The 18,646-nt window shown below is 44.9% G+C and overlaps 1 protein-coding gene across 1 annotated transcript; it reads right to left on the reverse strand.

Moving 5' to 3' along the window:
* Positions 1 to 7,185: 7,185 nt before the first annotated feature.
* On the reverse strand, positions 7,186 to 17,401 carry LOC131131325 (forkhead box protein P2-like). Its single transcript, XM_078793755.1, has 13 exons — positions 17,234 to 17,401; positions 16,798 to 16,878; positions 15,379 to 15,462; positions 15,176 to 15,254; positions 14,931 to 15,057; positions 14,755 to 14,856; positions 12,960 to 13,047; positions 12,669 to 12,800; positions 10,830 to 10,944; positions 10,681 to 10,751; positions 10,510 to 10,611; positions 10,087 to 10,208; positions 7,186 to 7,408 (listed from the first exon to the last, which is right to left on the reverse strand). The coding sequence occupies exons 1-13, from the start codon at positions 17,363 to 17,365 to the stop codon at positions 7,186 to 7,188; spliced, it is 1,458 nt and encodes a 485-aa protein (XP_078649881.1). The 5' UTR covers positions 17,366 to 17,401.
* Positions 17,402 to 18,646: the final 1,245 nt, after the last annotated feature.

Genomic DNA, 18,646 nt, shown 5'->3' on the forward strand with positions numbered 1-18,646 from the left:
GAAACTTTTGCGGCCGGTGACGAGCGCTGTCGAAAGTGTGTGTGTGTGTGCAGCTTTGATGTGCCACACATACACACACAAGTGAAAAGTGTTGAAGTTGTCTTCTCAGCCTCGTACCGTAAACACACAAATGGTGGCAGGATGTCACGGTGCAATCCGTTGACAGCCAATCAAAGACAGCCTTGAGAGGCGAGAGCGACGCCAAAGCTAACAGACAATTACTGACATTAGTCAAAACACACGTTTTTTTTTTCTGCCGTTTGATTGTTAACTTTGCTGTTTCCTCTTCGTTTCACCGTGTTATTGATTTTGCTTTGGTATTGGTAGCCTGGTGGTGAAGTGGGGGGCCAAAATAAGTTTGAAAAAGCATCATTTTCTATTGAAAAATAATGATTGCAGCATACATTTGTCATGAAGTAGATTTGATTTAGTGTCAGCCATATATACATATCTTAGAATGATGAATGTTATTTTTAGTGTGTAATGTAATGTATTTTATTAATAAGCATAAGGGCATTTTATAATGCATCATGAGATAATAAATAGTAAATCATCTTTATTTTTTAAAAAAACTCACAACAGTCTGTTATATTAAAGAAACAACTAAATGCATTAAAAACTTTAAATGTATTTGAAATTTAAAAATATGTGTAAATATTTTGGAGTTCCCGAGAGTGGCCAATGTTTTCACATGAGTTGAAATTGTTGAATTGTTCAAGGTTTTTTGTCATGATCCATTCTCCCCATGCTATTTTCCTCCTGGTGAGTCTCTCCCTCTGTTTTGCCTGGCCAGCCAACCCCACACCCAGCTCCCTCCAACACACACTCTGCACACCTGCAGCCAATGATTACCTGCCCTGCCTGCTCTACATAAGCCTCCCCCACTCAGTGCCTCTTGTCGGATCGTCTGCAAGCCTGCACGAAGCTCTGCTCTCTGTTTCAGCCCACAGCTCGACTCTGACTCCAGAACCAGAACCTGACCTGCCCTGACCACGATCTCCGCCTGACCCCTGCCGGTACCTTTGCCTTGTCCTGACCACCTGCCACAACGACCTGACCTGCCCTGACCACGATCTCCGCCTGACCCCTGCCTGTGCCTCTGCCGAATAAAGACTCGTTCCTGATCTCTGCTGGAGCTCCAATAAACATCTTGAACTGTGACGCTCGTGTGGTCCTCGTTCTGTCTGATCCCTGACAGTACGATCCGACCAACATGGACCCAGCGCGCAGTTCTCCCAGCAGAGGACCCGAAACACCCTCCGCTATGCAACGCCTGGAATCCACTGAGGGAAAGGTGAGCCGCATGGCTGCTGACATGTCCTCTCTGCTTCAGCTCAGCCAGCAACAACAGCAGCAGATTCAGCAACAACAGCAGCAATTGGCTGAGATCGCTAATCTGCTCTCCAACCAGCCACCGCCCGCTGCACCTACCCCACATCAGTCTGATCCGAACATGTCTGATTCTGTTGCTCCATTCTTCACCACCACTGCTCCAGAACCCAAGGTCGGCAACCCTGAACGCTTTGATGGTGATCCTGCACAGGTTCGGGCATTCCTTACCAGCTGTCGACTACAGTTCGCTCTGCAACCCAGAACCTTCGCTACGGAGGGAGCGAGGGTGGGTTTTGCAATCACACATCTGACTGGCCGTGCACGACTCTGGGGAACGGCTGAATTTGAACGCCAGACAGCCGTGTGCTCTTCCTTCAACCTGTTCGCTGAGGAGATGCTGAAGGTCTTCGACTTGGGATCGTCTACAGATGAAGCATCACAGGCTCTGATGACGATCCGTCAAGGTCGAAGGTCAGTGGCAGACTACTCAATCGACTTCCGAACCCTGGCGAGACGCAGTTCTTGGAATATGGAGGCCTTGGTGGATGTCTTCCTCCATAGCCTGGCAGACTACTTGAAGGACGAGCTGGTTTCCCATGATCGACCTTCCACCCTGGATGAAGCAATCGCCCTAGCTGTCCGCATTGACCGTAGGGTCCAGACCCGCCGTCAAGAGAGAGGGCCCCAGACTCTTCGTGATCGCCGATCTCTGACCACGCACTCAACCTCTGCGTCTGCTGATCACGTTGAACCCATGGAGATCGGTCGTGCCTCGCTCTCTCCCGAAGAGCGCCAACATCGCCTCGACTTCAACCTGTGCCTGTACTGCGGAGGAGAAGGGCATCGTGTCGCCACTTGTCCAGTAAAAGACGGGGCTCACCGGAAGTAGGAGGGGTCCGGCTGAGCCCAACAAACCTGCAATCCTCCAACTTCAGTAAACCCCTTTTCAAAGTTTCTCTTCACTCTCCCAATGTAACCAACACCCTGTCCGCTCTGATAGACTCTGGTGCTGAAGCTAACCTGATGGACACTGGTTTAGCTTGCCAGTTGGGAGTTGAGAGTCGCCCCTTACCCGAACCCATTCCCGTCCGCGCTCTGGATGGCCATCTTCTGGGCACCATCACCAGTATCACCTCACCCATTTCCATGATGATCTCAGGCAACCACCGTGAGACAATCAGCTTCCACCTACTTCGCTCACCTAATCAACCTCTCATCCTAGGCTCCCCTTGGCTCCGCCTGCACAATCCTCACCTTGATTGGGTCTCTGGAACCATCAAGGAATGGGGTGAGAGATGCTATCAGACCTGTTTACACTCTGCCTCTCTGCACCGCTGCCCAGTCCCACCTGCTTCCGCTATTGACGTTTCTAACGTTCCTGAGTGCTATCACGATCTACGCGAGGTTTTTAACAAATCCAAAGCCATGTCCCTGCCACCACACCGTCCCTATGACTGTTCCATTGACCTCCTCCCAGGTACCACTCCACCCAAGGGCCGTCTGTATTCTTTGTCTGCTCCTGAACGAAAGGCTATGGACGATTACATTAGTAACTCCTTGTCTGCTGGGATCATTCGCCATTCTTCCTCTCCAGCCGGTGCCGGATTCTTCTTCGTGGGGAAGAAAGATGGCTCACTTCGACCCTGCATCGATTACCGTGGACTGAATGACATCACAGTCAAGAACCGGTACCCCTTGCCTCTTTTGACCTCTGCTTTTGAGCTACTCCAGGGAGCCACCATCTTCACAAAATTGGATCTCAGGAACGCCTACCACCTTGTCCGAGTCCGAGAGGGGGATGAATGGAAGACGGCCTTCAACACCCCATCCGGCCACTATGAGTACCTGGTCATGCCATTTGGCCTCACCAACGCTCCAGCAGTGTTCCAGGCCCTGGTGAATGACGTGTTGCGAGACATGCTGAATAAGTTTGTTTTCGTTTACCTGGATGATATTTTGATTTTTTCCAAGGATATGTCCGAACACATCTGCCATGTCCAGCGGGTCCTCCGCCGCCTCCTGGAGAACTCCCTCTATGTCAAGGCGGAGAAGTGCGAGTTTCACGTCAAGTCAGCAACCTTCCTGGGGTTCATCGTGGCAGATGGCAGTATCCAGATGGACCCAGCGAAGGTCTCGGCGGTGACAGACTGGCCTGTTCCGGAGAACAGAAAGAAGTTGCAGCAGTTTCTGGGGTTCGCCAACTTCTATCGGAGATTCATCCGGAACTACAGCACAGTCGCTGCTCCTTTGACTGCACTGACCAGTACCAAGCAGCCCTTCGCTTGGACCCCAGAGGCTGACAAGGCCTTTGCCACCCTGAAGGACCGGTTCACCTCAGCTCCCATCCTCCAGATGCCGGATGCTGACCGACAATTCGTCGTGGAGGTGGATGCGTCTGATGTAGGAGTCGGGGCTGTCCTCTCTCAACGGGCAGGTGAGGACAATAAATTACATCCTTGTGCGTTCTTTTCCCGTCGACTGTCCCCTGCAGAACGCAATTATGACATTGGCAACCGTGAGCTGCTAGCGGTCAAGCTAGCCTTGGAGGAGTGGCGCCACTGGCTGGAGGGAACCACAGTCCCATTCCTGGTATGGACCGATCACAAAAATCTGGAGTACATCCGCTCTGCTAAACGCCTGAACCCAAGGCAGTCCCGCTGGGCTTTATTCTTCACCCGTTTTAACTTCACTCTGTCATATCGTCCTGGTTCACGTAACACCAAACCAGATGCTCTTTCCCGCCAGTTCCAGATTGATGACACACATTCCACAGAGCCTGCCCCAATCCTGCCTGATCCCTGCATGGTAGCAGTCCTGACCTGGGAGGTGGAGGAACAGGTTCGACGGGCCCTCCAAGATCAGCCCGGTCCTAGTGCGTGCCCTGACGGCCTGCTCTTTGTCCTGGAGAATCTTCGATCCCAGGTCATACAATGGGGTCATGACTCCCGTTTTGCCTGCCACCCTGGTTCCGCTCGCACCAACCATCTCCTCGCTCAGCGCTTCTGGTGGCCTTCTATGAAGAGGGATGTCAAGGAATTTGTGCGAGCGTGTCCAACCTGCAACCAAAACAAGTCCACCAACCAGCCTCCTGCCGGACTACTCCAGCCTCTGCCTGTGCCCACTCGTCCCTGGTCCCATGTCTCTTTGGATTTTGTCACAGGCCTGCCTGCATCTAACGGTATGACAGTCATTCTTACAGTTGTTGACAGATTCAGTAAAATGGCACATTTCATTCCGCTACCAAAATTACCATCTGCCAAAGAGACTGCACAGTTGGTCATTGACCATGTTTTTCGCATTCATGGATTGCCAAGAGATGTTGTCTCAGACCGAGGGCCACAATTCACCTCCACTTTCTGGAAGGAGTTCTGCCATCTCCTAGGAGCTACTGTGAGCCTGACCTCTGGTTTCCACCCCCAATCTAACGGCCAATCTGAGAGAGCTAATCAGGAGCTAGGAAAAGCACTGAGGTGCATGGCCTCTCGCAAACCTCAAGCCTGGACACAACAATTGACATGGATCGAATATGCCCATAACTCCCTCATCTCTTCTGCTACTGGCATGTCACCCTTCATGTGTGTCTATGGCTACCAGCCACCTGTGTTTTCCAGTCAGGAAGAAGAGGCCACCTGTCCATCTGCCCAGGCCAATGCACGCAGATGCCGCCGAACCTGGTCCCGAGCCCGTGCTACACTCAAGTCGGTCAGCAGCTATACCACCAGTGCCAACCGCAGGAGAGCCCCAGCACCAACATACCGGGTTGGCCAGAAGGTGTGGCTGATGGCCAAGGATCTGCCTCTTCGGGTGGAGTCGAAGAAGCTGGCTCCTCGCTACCTTGGTCCCTTCCCCATCCAAAGGGTCATCAGTCCGTCGGCAGTCCGACTTCAACTTCCCCGATCCATGAAGGTACACCCAACTTTCCATGTTTCTAGAGTGAAACCTTTCCAGCAGAGTCCACTGGTCCGCCCGACACCTGCTCCCCCTCCTCGTCTCATCAATGGAGACCCTGTCTACACCGTCCGGCGCTTGCTCCGCTCCAGGCGATGGGGTCGAGGCATTCACTACCTCGTCGACTGGGAGGGCTACGGTCCAGAGGAGAGGAGCTGGGTGCCATCGAACAGGATCCTGGACCGAACTCTCATTAGAGAGTTCCATCAGCAGCATCCTGACCAGCCTGCCGTTCGACGGGGCCGCCCACCTCGCCAGGCCACCCAGCCAAGACCACCTGAACCCCAATAGTCTGCAGCCGACTCTGACCTGTCAGAGGAATTCTAGCACACCACCAGCTTTGGGGACTTCAGGAGCCGTCCCTTGAGGGGGGGGTTCTGTCATGATCCATTCTCCCCATGCTATTTTCCTCCTGGTGAGTCTCTCCCTCTGTTTTGCCTGGCCAGCCAACCCCACACCCAGCTCCCTCAACACGCACTCTGCACACCTGCAGCCAATGATTACCTGCCCTGCCTGCTCTACATAAGCCTCCCCCACTCAGTGCCTCTTGTCGGATCGTCTGCAAGCCTGCACGAAGCTCTGCTCTCTGTTTCAGCCCACAGCTCGACTCTGACTCCAGAACCAGAACCTGACCTGCCCTGACCACGATCTCCGCCTGACCCCTGCCGGTACCTTTGCCTTGTCCTGACCACCTGCCACAACGACCTGACCTGCCCTGACCACGATCTCCGCCTGACCCCTGCCTGTGCCTCTGCCGAATAAAGACTCGTTCCTGATCTCTGCTGGAGCTCCAATAAACATCTTGAACTGTGACGCTCGTGTGGTCCTCGTTCTGTCTGATCCCTGACAGTTTTTACAATTATATAATTTAAAGGTTAGAATGCTCGGGTGTAAAATAACATAACACACAACAATGTATGGAGCATATATGTGACTTTATTAGAGAGACACATATAAAACAAAAAATAAAATAAAATAAAATAAAATGAAAAATGGTTCATCACAGTTACAGTAAACACAGAAAATTCTTATAAATACTAATAAATCATTCATTCATTCATTTTCTACCGCTTATCCTCACAAGGGTCACAGGGCTGCTGGAGCCTATCCCAGCTGTCTTCAGGCGAGAGGCGGGGTACACCCTGGACTGGTGGCCAGCCAATCACAGGGCACATATAGTCAAACAACCATTCACACTCACATTCATACCTATGGACAATTTGGAGTCGCCAATTAACCTAGCATGTTTTTGGAATGTGGGAGGAAACCGGAGTACCCGGAGAAAACCCACGCATGCACGGGGAGAACATGCAAACTCCACACAGAGATGGCCGAGGGTGGAATTGAACCCTGGTCTCCTAGCTGTGATGTCTGCACACTAACCACTCAAACCCCACTAATAAATGAATTTAAAAAAAATTTGTAAACTTTTTTTGCATATAGAACAGGGGTGTTCAAATTGCGGTTCAGACACAATTTGCAGCCTGCAAGTTACTTTTATTGGCCCATACCACATTGTAGAAGTAAAATTAAAAAAATAAAATGTGGGGCCCCTGTCCTTCCTACTTCGCTGCACTGTGGTGTGGTCCACAGGCGGTATGCTGGGGTGTGACTTGCTCTCGCTAGCGGGGGCCGGGGGCCTGGGTGGCGGACATGCGGCTCGGAGTTGGGTCTACCAGGGGTACGGTGGGGGGGTTTTCTTGTCCCTTAGCAGTCAGCGTTCTCTGCGGCTCAGGGTCTGGATTGTGTGTCTTTGACTCTGGGATCCCCTGCCCCATTGCACCTTGGGTGGTGCCCTACCAGGGGAGTCGCTATGCGGCTACCGGTGGGGCACTCACCGTGTGTGTATCTGTGTGTGTGCGTGTCTGAGTACTTTTTATTTATTCATTGTTTTATGTATTTATTTTAAGGGCTGCACGGCGGTACGACGGAGGTACGTGGGGGTTGGCGCTGTGCATTGCCTCCTGGGTGGGGCGGTCCTGTGTCGGTAGTTAAGCGTGGGGTGGCCTCGAGTAAGCCAGGCTCCGATTCCTGGGTGTGGGTGGGGGCATGGGGGGCCACCTGAGGGGCTCTCTGGTGGTGGGGGCTCATCCTGGCTGTGTGGGACAGGGTTTGGCTGGGTGGTATCCTTTCATTACACATTCACACATGCATGTAAACATGCACCCATACACACCTACAAACATATCTGTACACACATACAGTGAAGAAAATAAGTATTTGAACACCCTGCTATTTTGCTATTTCTCCCACTTAGAAATCATGGAGGGGTCTGAAATTTTCATCGTAGGTGCATGTCCACTGTGAGAGAGATAAACTAAAAAGAAAAATCCAGAAATCACAATGCATGATTTTTTAACAATTTATTTGTGTGATACAGCTGCAAATAAGTATTTGAACACCTGTGTATCATCTAGAATTCTGACCCTGAAAGACCTGTTAGTCTGCCCATTAGAAGTCCACCTGCACTCCATGTATCATCCTGAATCAGATGCACCTGTTTGAGGTCGTTAGCTGCATAAAGACACCTGTCCACCCCATACAATCAGTAAGACTTTAACTTGTAACATGGCGAAGACCAAAGAGCTGTCCAAAGACACCAGAGACAAAATTGTACACATCCACAAGGCTGGAAAGGGCTACGGAGCAATTACCAAGCAGCTTGGTGAAAAAAGGTCCACTGTTGGAGCTATCATTAGAAAATGGAAGAAGCTAAACATGACGGTCAATCTCAATCGGAGTGGAGCCCCATGCAAGATATCACCTCGTGGGGTCTCAATGATTCTAAGAAAGGTGAGGAATCAGCCCAGAACTACACGACAGGACTTGGTCAATGACCTGAAAAGAGCTGGGACCACCGTTTCCAAGGTTACTGTAGGTAATACACTAAGACGTCATGATGTGAAATCATGCATGGCACGAAAGGTTCCCCTGCTTAAACCAGCACATGTCAAGGCCCGTCTTAAGTTTGCATATGACCATTTGGATGATACAGAGGAGTCATGGGAGAAAGTTTTATGGTCAGATGAGACCAAAATAGAACTTTTTGGTCATAATTCCAATAAGCGTGTTTGGAGGAAGAAGAATGAAGAGTACAATCCGAAGAACACCATCCCTACTGTGAAGCATGGGGGTGGTAGCATCATGCTTTGGGGGTGTTTTTCTGCACATGGGACAGGACGAGTGCACTGCATTAAAGAGAGGATGACTGGGGCCGTGTATTGTGAGATTTTGGGGAACAACCTCCTTCCCTCTGTCAGAGCATTGAAGATGGGTCGTGGCTGGGTCTTCCAACACGACAACGACCCGAAGCACACAGCCAGGAAAACCAAGGAGTGGCTCCGTAAGAAGCATATCAAGGTTCTAGCATGGCCCAGCCAGTCTCCAGACCTGAACCCAATCGAAAATCTTTGGAGGGAGCTCAAACTCCGTGTTTCTCAGCGACAGCCCAGAAACCTGACTGATCTAGAGAAGATCTGTGTGGAGGAGTGGGCCAAGATCCCTCCTGCAGTGTGTGCAAACCTGGTGAAAAACTACAGGAAACGTTTGACCTCTGTAATAGCAAACAAAGGCTACTGTACCAAATATTAACATTCATTTTCTCAGGTGTTCAAATACTTATTAGCAGCTGTATCACACAAATAAATTGTTAAAAAATCATGCATTGTGATTTCTGGATTTTTCTTTTTAGTTTATCTCTCTCACAGTGGACATGCACCTACGATGAAAATTTCAGACCCCTCCATGATTTCTAAGTGGGAGAAATAGCAAAATAGCAGGGTGTTCAAATACTTATTTTCTTCACTGTACATCATTATGCTATTGGTTTTATTACAGTTTTATTATGATGATGTCAGCAATAAGATTACAGTTATTACGATTTTGTGTTAATATCATGGTTAATATTATTCATATCATTACTACTATTACCACTCATATGTTTGACTGTTTCATTTTAGTAATATCACTGTTGCTGTTTAATACTTTGTCCACTCCATTGTGGTCTTTTATAACCATCATAGACATTTGCTGGTGTAGTCCTGTTTGTTTCTGTTGTTCTGTTATTGTCATTATTACACGTTATTGTTGCTGTTGTTTGTTGTCCCTCATCTTGTCCCCACACTCCCCTGCCCCCCTCTGTTTTCTTTTATTCTTATTCTCTTTTATTCTTTTCTATCCCCTCTTGCTCCAATTCGGCCGCTACAAACTTGCATAAGAACCAAACATCAAATAAAGCCACATATTACAGAAAAGGTTTAGCTTACATTTTCCCTGGCAGAGCATGTAAGGGCATTTAGATTAATAATACTATCTGCCCCAACGGCTGGACAGGACAAAAAAAATAGAGCACAAAGGAAACATTTAAAAAGTCATAATGAGTCCTTGTTGCCATTTTGAGTCCTCTCCAGCTGTAGACCACCATTGCTTACCATTTGGTCGTGAATGTGTCGTATTTTAAACGCGTATCTACAAGAAAAAAAAAATGTTGTTTTGTTTCTCAGAGATTTCACATTCTGACGTTTAAATACTCACTGCTGGACTTTTGTGCATTTGTCGTTTCCGTTCTTAAATACCGGCGTGTCAGTATATGGCGTCTACAAGAGAAAAACTGTCCAATTTGAACCACTCACTCCGGAGTAATAACTTAGCACGTCCTTCTCACCTGGAAACCAGCATTAAAAACTGGTCCAAAATGGCTGCTCTTCATCAAAGGTGGACTCCTGCATAAAAATAACCATCTTTAATACTTTTTCTCAGTTCAGAACTATAAAACCAAACATCCTGACGTATGTCCACGTCACTGACCCTGTCATCTTCTGGGACCGCCTCCGCTGGTACTCAACCTCGTCCACCGTCCACACGGCGCCCTTGGCGTTCTCCACTCGCACGAAGCAGCGGTGCAAGCTCAAGTTGTGGCGCACCGCATTCTGAAAAAGGAGTGACGAGACAAGAATACTCTCTTTAGTGAAAAAAGATGAACTTCATCCACATTTAGGGGCGGTTAGCGGACATTTGCAGGCTGCCAAGTGCATGCCGGAGCAACAGGTGGCGCTCTAGCTAAATGTAACGCCACTTCGGAGGACACTATCATGAATAAAAAGTACATCAAATGTATAAATAAAAGAATAATAACGAATACATATAATGTAGAAGAAAAGATGCCAAAGTTTATTTTTAATCTGTAAAACAAAAGTACATGTTTTATAGCCTAAATGTAACTCTCATTACCTTCCAGGTTGCAGCGTTGCGTCTGAAAAAGACAAAAGTCCGAGTGAACCAATTGTAAATCTCGTTAAGTGTGAGCTGCTTGTGTGGTGACTCCATGATGGCCTGGAAGAAAGAAATATTATCCAGGTGATGATCAAATGTGTCATCATGTCATCAATGAAAGACTTGCACCTGTCTTATCAGGGTTGCGTATGTAAAAGGTGGTCTGACGTCAGCGTCCTTGCAGAGCTCATGTTCCTTTTCTGAAATTAGTGAAGGACAAAAAAAAAGGTAGAAACACAATTTGATACCGAAAATGTGCATTTCTGCTGTGTGTTAACCTGCAGAGTCGGCCAATGTGTGATGGCAGCGTGTCGTGTCCCCAACATAGGATATGAGAGATGGTTCCTCCCGCGACAGAGCACTGATGGTGCCGTGTAATGGACTCGGTGAGGGCTACGAACGAAAGAAAGTGTGAGGACGTGTGACGGAGCGATTGGATTCGCCTCTTGGTGAGGTGATTATAACGCTAATGTAGCCAGAGTTACACGGTGAAATTATTTGATGAGTGTTTGTGGTAATGCTGAAGATGGAAGAGATGATTAGTTTTCAGTCTGAACACTGAAGACGGAACACAACAAAGAAGATGCCTTGTTGTGGGACTTGGGGGATCTTACTCCTCCACTGTGGAGTCCCGCAAGGATCAATTCTTGGCCCCATTTTATTTGCCCTCTACCTGGTCCCACTTGGTACATTACTTAAAAAGCATGGCCTCTGCTATCACCTGTATGCAGACGACTGCCAGCTGTACTTGCCACTCGCAAAAAATGACCATGCCCCCCCTGACACACAACTTTTTAAGGCTTAACGAGGAGAAGACCGAAGCTATCCTCAACTATAAAGGCCCCCCATAGACTTCGGCCCCCTCCAAAACAACATTCGTCCCTCAGCCACCAGCCTTGGCGTCATAATAAACAGTGATTTTAAATTCAAAATTAATGCAGTTATAAAATCTTGTTTTTATCATCTTTGGCTTTTATCTAAAATTAAATCTTTTTTATCTTTGCGACACTTTGAGCAAGTCATGCACGCTTTTATTTCATCACGTCTGGACTACTGTAATGAACTTTAGTCTGGAATTAGCCAAAAGTCTCTCTCCCGCTTACAGTTAGTCCAGAACTCTGCAGCACGGCTTTTAACAGGAACCAAAAAGGGGGAGCACATCACCCCAATTCTGGCCTCCCTGCATTGGTTGCCTGTTCGCTTTAGGATTGATTTTAAGATTTTATTGTTTGTTTTTAAGGCGTTGAATGGGCTGGCTGGCCCCCCAAATACATCTCGGACCTCATCCAAATTTACACTGAGGTCCGAGGGCCAGCTCCAACTTGTGGTGCCCAAGACGAGACTTAAGACCAGGGGAGCCTTTTCTGTGGTTGGCCCCCAAGCTATGGAACTCTCTTCCCTCTCAAGTAAAAAAGGCCCCCAACATCGAAAGCTTTAAGTCTCGTCTTAAAACCCACTTTTATTCTCTGGCTTTTAACTCGGAGTGAGTCGTATGGTCCTGTGTCTTTTAGTTCTTTTATTTTAATTAGTTTTATTTTTTTTATATACTTTTATTGCTTTTGTTCTTGTTTTTAATATTTTAATATCTATTTTACTATTTTATTTCTTAAATTATCTTTTAGTTTTGGATTAAATCCAATTTGTACCTTTTATTTATTGTATTTTATTTTTACTTTTTATTTTACTAGTCTGTGCAGCACTTTGGAAACTCTGTTTATAAAATGTGCTATATGAATAAAGTGGATTGGATTGGAAAATCCAATGTAACCCCAGCAACTTAAATTGAATATATCTGTTGCTGAAAGTCATGAGGCCTCATGAAGGAGCTATCAATGGTGTGCCCTTTGTAGCTGTTATTAGTCTACTGCCTAGTCATAGGGAGTATGTGACTAAAAATGAAAAACAATTAGTCTAAATCCGAATTCACATTGGATACGTAACGTGATATGCTTTCAAATCGCTTCTGTTTTAATCAGTCTGGCAATTCACACCAGCTGACAAACACGTGCGTCTCACTTTCGACCTTGGAGCTGTCGTCTTGAGTCCCTCAAGTAGGCTTTTTTCATGTTGACAGAAACTAAGAATGAAACCGTGTTTTGTTGTTGTATGCGGCATACCTGCCGACAGTGCGTGTCAGCTGACAGATCACATGATGTCAAAGGTGGTCCTGCGGGAGCAGAGTGGGATTCCTCAGAGGGAAGCTGAAGGTGAGCCGTCATCGCTTGCAGGCGCTCCTGTTCTTTGCGGAGCTGAAGGGCGAGAAGAGAGGTGAGACTTCAGAACACACTGAACCCAAGTGGACATTTTTATTGTATTATTCTTAGAATGAAGAATTTGGATATTATCAATGAAAATTGAGCATTAGTCTTTTGTCGAGGCTGAATTATATGATACTGGATCTTGCCCACCTGAATCTCCAGCTGATGAACCACTTGCATCTGGACTCTGCACTGAGCGGTACTTCTGTCATCCAGTGTGTGCTCGCAACGCATGTGCCTGTAAAAACACATTAAAGGTATAATGCTACTGTTTACAAAGCTAAAGGCTTTTAGTAAGCCCTACTGGGACCATGACATTTGGTGTGTGTGTAGCTTTAATGCTAATGAGCTGTGCTTGAGTGATGCGCCTCCAAGAAGATCTATTTTTACATATAACTTACATATCCGTCGTTCCATATATAACATACAACAGTGTAACATTAAGGAGGAGGACACTGTCCCTATGCAGTCACAGGCATTATTAACCCCTAGATGCATAAGTGGGTCAAAAATGACCCGGTCGGGTTGTTTTCTTGAAATATTTTCGTAATGAAAAATTTTTATCATTTCATATTCCAGGTATTCCTCAAAAAATATGTTTTTGATATCATGCCATTCACATTTTTAACTTAGCTTTTATGCATTTTAAGAATTTTTTGTTTTTGTGTTACTACCCCAACCTTCCATAAGTGGGTCAAAAATGACCCGGTCAGGTTGTTTTCTTGAAATATCTTCGTAATTAATTTTTTTTATCATTTCATATTCCAGGTATTCCTCAAAAAATATGTTTTTGATATCATACTATTCACATTTTTAACTTAGCTTTTATACATTTTAAGAAATTTTTGTTTTTGTGTTACTACCCCAACCTTCCATAAGTGGGTCAAAAATGACCCGGTCAGGTTGTTTTCTTGAAATATCTTCGTAATGAAAATTTTTAATCATTTCATATTCGAGGTATTCCTCAAAAAACATGTTTTTGATATCATGCCATTCACATTTTTAACTTACGTTTTATACATTTTAAGAAATTTTAGTTTTTGTGTTACTACCCCATCCTTCCATAAGTGGGTCAAAAATGACCCGCATGCATTTTCTATGGAATCCAATAGATACCAATAGATAAGAATACCTTTGATTCTTATCAACTTTGGCTGTCAGGAATAAATTAACTGAAGACCACACAGACTATATCAGAAGTGTCACCCCTCAGGAAGATTATTTTACACATCAAGTGCTAATACAACAAGTATTATCTTCATATAATATTGTGTATGTGTCTTTCATGACTGTTAATATTTTCAACAAATGAGCCTACTTTATAACTAGCTGACACTAGCTGGCTAACATTACTATATGTATTGTTGGCCATTACTCTTTTGTTTCCTCATCCATGCCTTGGCTGCTAGATACACAGCTGAAATGGTCCTACAGATGCTGGATGATGGAGAGGCAGTAACGGGGTTGGACTCTGAGTCAGAAATGTCTGATGACCCAGACTTTTGTCCAGGTGGCAAGCCAAGTATGGCCTAAAGATCTTCTGGGTGTGTGATGCACGCATCCCCTATGCAACACACAATGGATCCTCACATTTTTGATTGTTGTACGGGGTCATTTTCTTTTTCAAAGATGTAAAAATCATTCTTGTGTGGTCCTAAATATAATACTAAATATCATACAAGTGGCAAAATTGGCATAAAAAGGCATTGATTCTAGTATGGGTCATTTTTGACCCACTTATGGAAGAATGTAGGGTCCAGTCACTCCTGCATCTAAGGGTTAAATAGATGAATATTATATTGTTTCCACTTTAAAAATTAAAATACCAGTTGCCTAATTACACAGATTCCTGTAAGTGCTTAGTTTGATAGCGTCCGTAAGGGAGGGCAACTCATTGCTACTTTCCAAACATGATGATGATTTCTAAATGGAGATCTGCACCTACTTCACAAACTGTCTGAAGTTATCGCAGACAGACTCGCATCCCGGCCAGTTGCACACGCCGTGACCATAGAGGACTTCTGCGATGCTTAGGTCAGCTTGGGTGCTGGATAAAGAAGAGGAGCCACATCACACAAAACAAACACACAACCTCTGCCTTTGCTTGACAAATCCTACCACCTGGTCCTGCCAGAAGAGGATGACTGGAGGTCACTTGTCTCAGTGACGGAGACTGTCTCTGTCTTATCAATGTCTTCATCTTCATCATGGGTCATCTCCTTCCAAATATGTGCCACAGAGCTGAAAGCTGCTAATCACACATGTTGGGTTTGTTCATCTTCAGCCTCAGTATGTTGAAATACTTTGACAAGGTGTGTATTTCTAACCTTTCCATCATTTGGCAAAATATGTCTGTATTGTGATACCTGCAGGGGAGCGGGCAGCGGGCAGCTGCTGCTGCTGAATAAGAAGAAGCTGCTGGAAGGCCAACTGCTGTGCAAGGAGCTGACAGGTAGAGCGAAACAATTTGAGCTTGTGACACATTCCCAGTCGAAAGCATCACTGCAGTAATGCAGCTCCTAAGATTCACAGATGAAAGGAACAAAAACTGACACTGCAATCTAAATACCTCTTTGCTTTTCTTGCCTGTCTGATGCTGGAGCAGCTGCGCATGGATCTGCTGCTGTTTCTTGTAAAACTCCTTGAGATGATGCTAAGGACAAAAAAAAAAAATCATTGGTCCATTGCAATATTTAGGTTTTAGTAGTTTTTGAGGCACTCAATAGTGATGTGCAGATCGATGCAGTCATTTGGATGCAGTCAGGAAACGTTTGTTGAAACTATGACCATCATAAACTGAGCCATTGTGAATAAATTTGTCATTTTTTAAAATTAAGCATTTATTTTAATGGTTTGGGGTCACACTGTAGACAAATGGTTGGCACATTCAGGTTCAATTCTCCTATTAGGCATCTCTGTGTGGAGTGTGCATTGTCCTCCCCGTTCCTGCGTGGTTTTTCTCCCACATTCCAAAAACATCCATGTTAGGTTAATTGGCGACTCTAAATTGTCCATAGGAATGAATGTGAGTGTGAATGGTTGCACACCCCCACAATCCCAGTGAGGATAAGCGGTATAGAGGATGGATAGTTAGCAGCAGGGAATAAAAGGAGGAATAGAAAGGCATACAACAAATACTACCAACGTGGCAGGAAGAAAATAAACATGTGTTATGGGCTTTACTGCAAATCGGCTACAGGTGTGCTCTCTGCAGAGCTGAAAAGGGCCAGCAGAGGGCAGCAGACAGTAGACTGACTCATGACTCCTTCCTGAATCCAAACGGTGATCCGGATCACCCCAAAAAATGAACCAGTTTTTTTCCATTCAGATCCGTTCAGAACTTTTCAAGTTAGTTGGAACACAGAAAAAACGTAACCTCCACTGTGCTTGTGGAGGTAATAATTATCTGAATAATAAAATAAATTAAATGTACTGTAAATTGACAAGACATTTGGTGAATTTAAATTATTATTTTTTTAATTTAGTCAGTATCAGATCGTAAACTAAACCAGTGGTCGCGTGTCATTAGTGATACCACGAAGGAAAAAAACCCTTTCCGTGGACATGATAGCACACTCCGCCCGCCCCTAGCTAGACGAGCCCGCCCTCTGTATACCTCCACCATTTCACAAAAGACAGCTGTATCTCAAAAAAGGCTTTTCTACTAATTTTAAAATGCAACCTAGAGGTCTGCCCACTATCAGTCACTTAGCTAAAGACGTGGGAGCTGTGAGTTTGATCAATCATTTGTTTTTTCTCCAGTGAATAGGCTAACCTAGCATGATGTTGCTGTTAAAATATGTTAGCAATTTAGCTCATAGTGTTGCTAACGTTTATGTCCTGTGCTTACCAAAGCTTACTAAAGCTACTAAGTCTTACTAAAAGTACTTTTAAACTGTCTAAATACCACTAGGATGATATTTTGGACCACAATTTCCCAATACATTATTGTAGAAACAACAACATTCATTGGAAATGAAGTCAATACCTGCTGGAGGAGAAGGGCCTGCAGCTGACTGGAGGACAGGAGCTGCGTCACCTGATGAGGCGCCATCATGGCGAGGAAGACCTTGACGATTGAAGACCACGAGCCAAATGACAAAATGTCACAGACACACAAAGTCAGCCAAGCTGTACAGAAGTCTAGTCCAATTAGAAAAACAACACATTGCTCTGGATTGAGCCTAAATGAGATGGGCGGTGGGCTGAGAAGTTAATTAAGCAGCACAATTACATGCTTGTTGTGGTCCCTAATAGAAGTGTACGGCTGTTAATAATGGCAAGCACACGCTGAATAATAACTCATCTCATTCACATGTCAGGAATCGGGCATGCTGAGTTGTCATTACACTCCTTACCGGTCAGTGATGTTGTTTTTCTTAGCTTGTCTATAGTATACCTACTGAGTGAAGGTGAGGAGATACCTGTCTTAGGTGAGGGCTATTCAAACTGCTGATGGAGTCCTCATTAGCGCTGTTTCCTTCTGCTCTGTCTCCCCCAGGATGGAGGCGGACGCTTTCTCGGTTTGGACAACTGAAGAGAGAAGACTCGGGCATCGCTGCAGGTCAGCTGGACAGTCCAGTAGAGAATTACTTTTTACACAAAATCTTTTTCAAATGTACACAAATAATGAAAAATAATACAAATATAGACCACTACTATGTGCCATTTCAAGGCAAAATTATTTCTGCTATATTTTACAATAAGGCTAAAGCTTAAACATGTTTTTTTATAAGTCATGAATCACTTCAATCAGCAATTCCAAGCTACTGTCACACTTTATAATAATTGTGTGATCACTGTGGGATACTACCACTGGAAAAAACAGGATCATTACAATTTATAAACAATTATAAATGTCACTAAAAATCACTGTTTTTAACAAGCAAAGAGCAATCGTTGCTAGTTTTGCTGCAGTACATTAAGGCTTAATTTAAATGTAGAAACCTTTCATAGGCGCATCCTTGATTTTCAGGTTCTGAATGATTTTATGCACAAAACTTAATATTCTGTCTGTTAAATGGATGAAAATGAATGATTTCTGGATGATGACACTGTTTTAATGTACTACATTTTGTGATATCATCATTTGCATTTGCCATAAAAACATACAAACCATGAAAATAATGAGAATAATTTAACAATTAACAATTTCATAATTAATATGATATTATTAGGGTTGTACAGGGTGATTGAAAAGTAACTTTTGTAATTCATTTCTGAAGTATAATTCTTACAAGAAATGAACATGACAAGAAAGTGTACTGCATTGAGTTTCATTTAAAATTCACATTAACTGGATGGAAGACATAACTTCTCATATTCACCATAGATTGAATTCCCATACATCATGGAACATACGCAACATATAAATACATTATACTCAGCAGAATATTCAAAACCACTGCAACTAACTGTAATACACATAGACTTCTAAATGCTTATACTGTACATTATAATCTATATTTGCATATCAGGACACCTTGCAGTGCTGCATAAAGAAGCAATCCCCTCCAAAAAAGCAGACATTTCTAATGTGTAATATTCAATATTAGAATGAAATGTACTTACTGTTGAGATGAGAAGTAACGCCACACGGTGTTGTCCTCAAGTGAGTGAGTTGGAGAGGATGAAGATGTGCGTTTACCTGAGTGGGAGGAGCCGCTCCTTGAATTGGACCACCAGGGTGCAAGGAAGAGGAAAGACAGCAAATGCCAAATTAGCAAGAGTATTAGATCTATTTATGCTGTTGTCTCATGTCCGTAAACTATTGTCTAAAATAAATACACCACACAGTCACATGAGACACAAGATGGACGTATTTGATGGATGCAGCT

Source organism: Doryrhamphus excisus, linkage group LG1, assembly GCF_037039965.1.
Source record: "Doryrhamphus excisus strain RoL-2023G ecotype Guam linkage group LG1, RoL_Dexc_Guam_v1.1, whole genome shotgun sequence".
NCBI classification, from domain to species: domain Eukaryota; kingdom Metazoa; phylum Chordata; class Actinopteri; order Syngnathiformes; family Syngnathidae; genus Doryrhamphus; species Doryrhamphus excisus.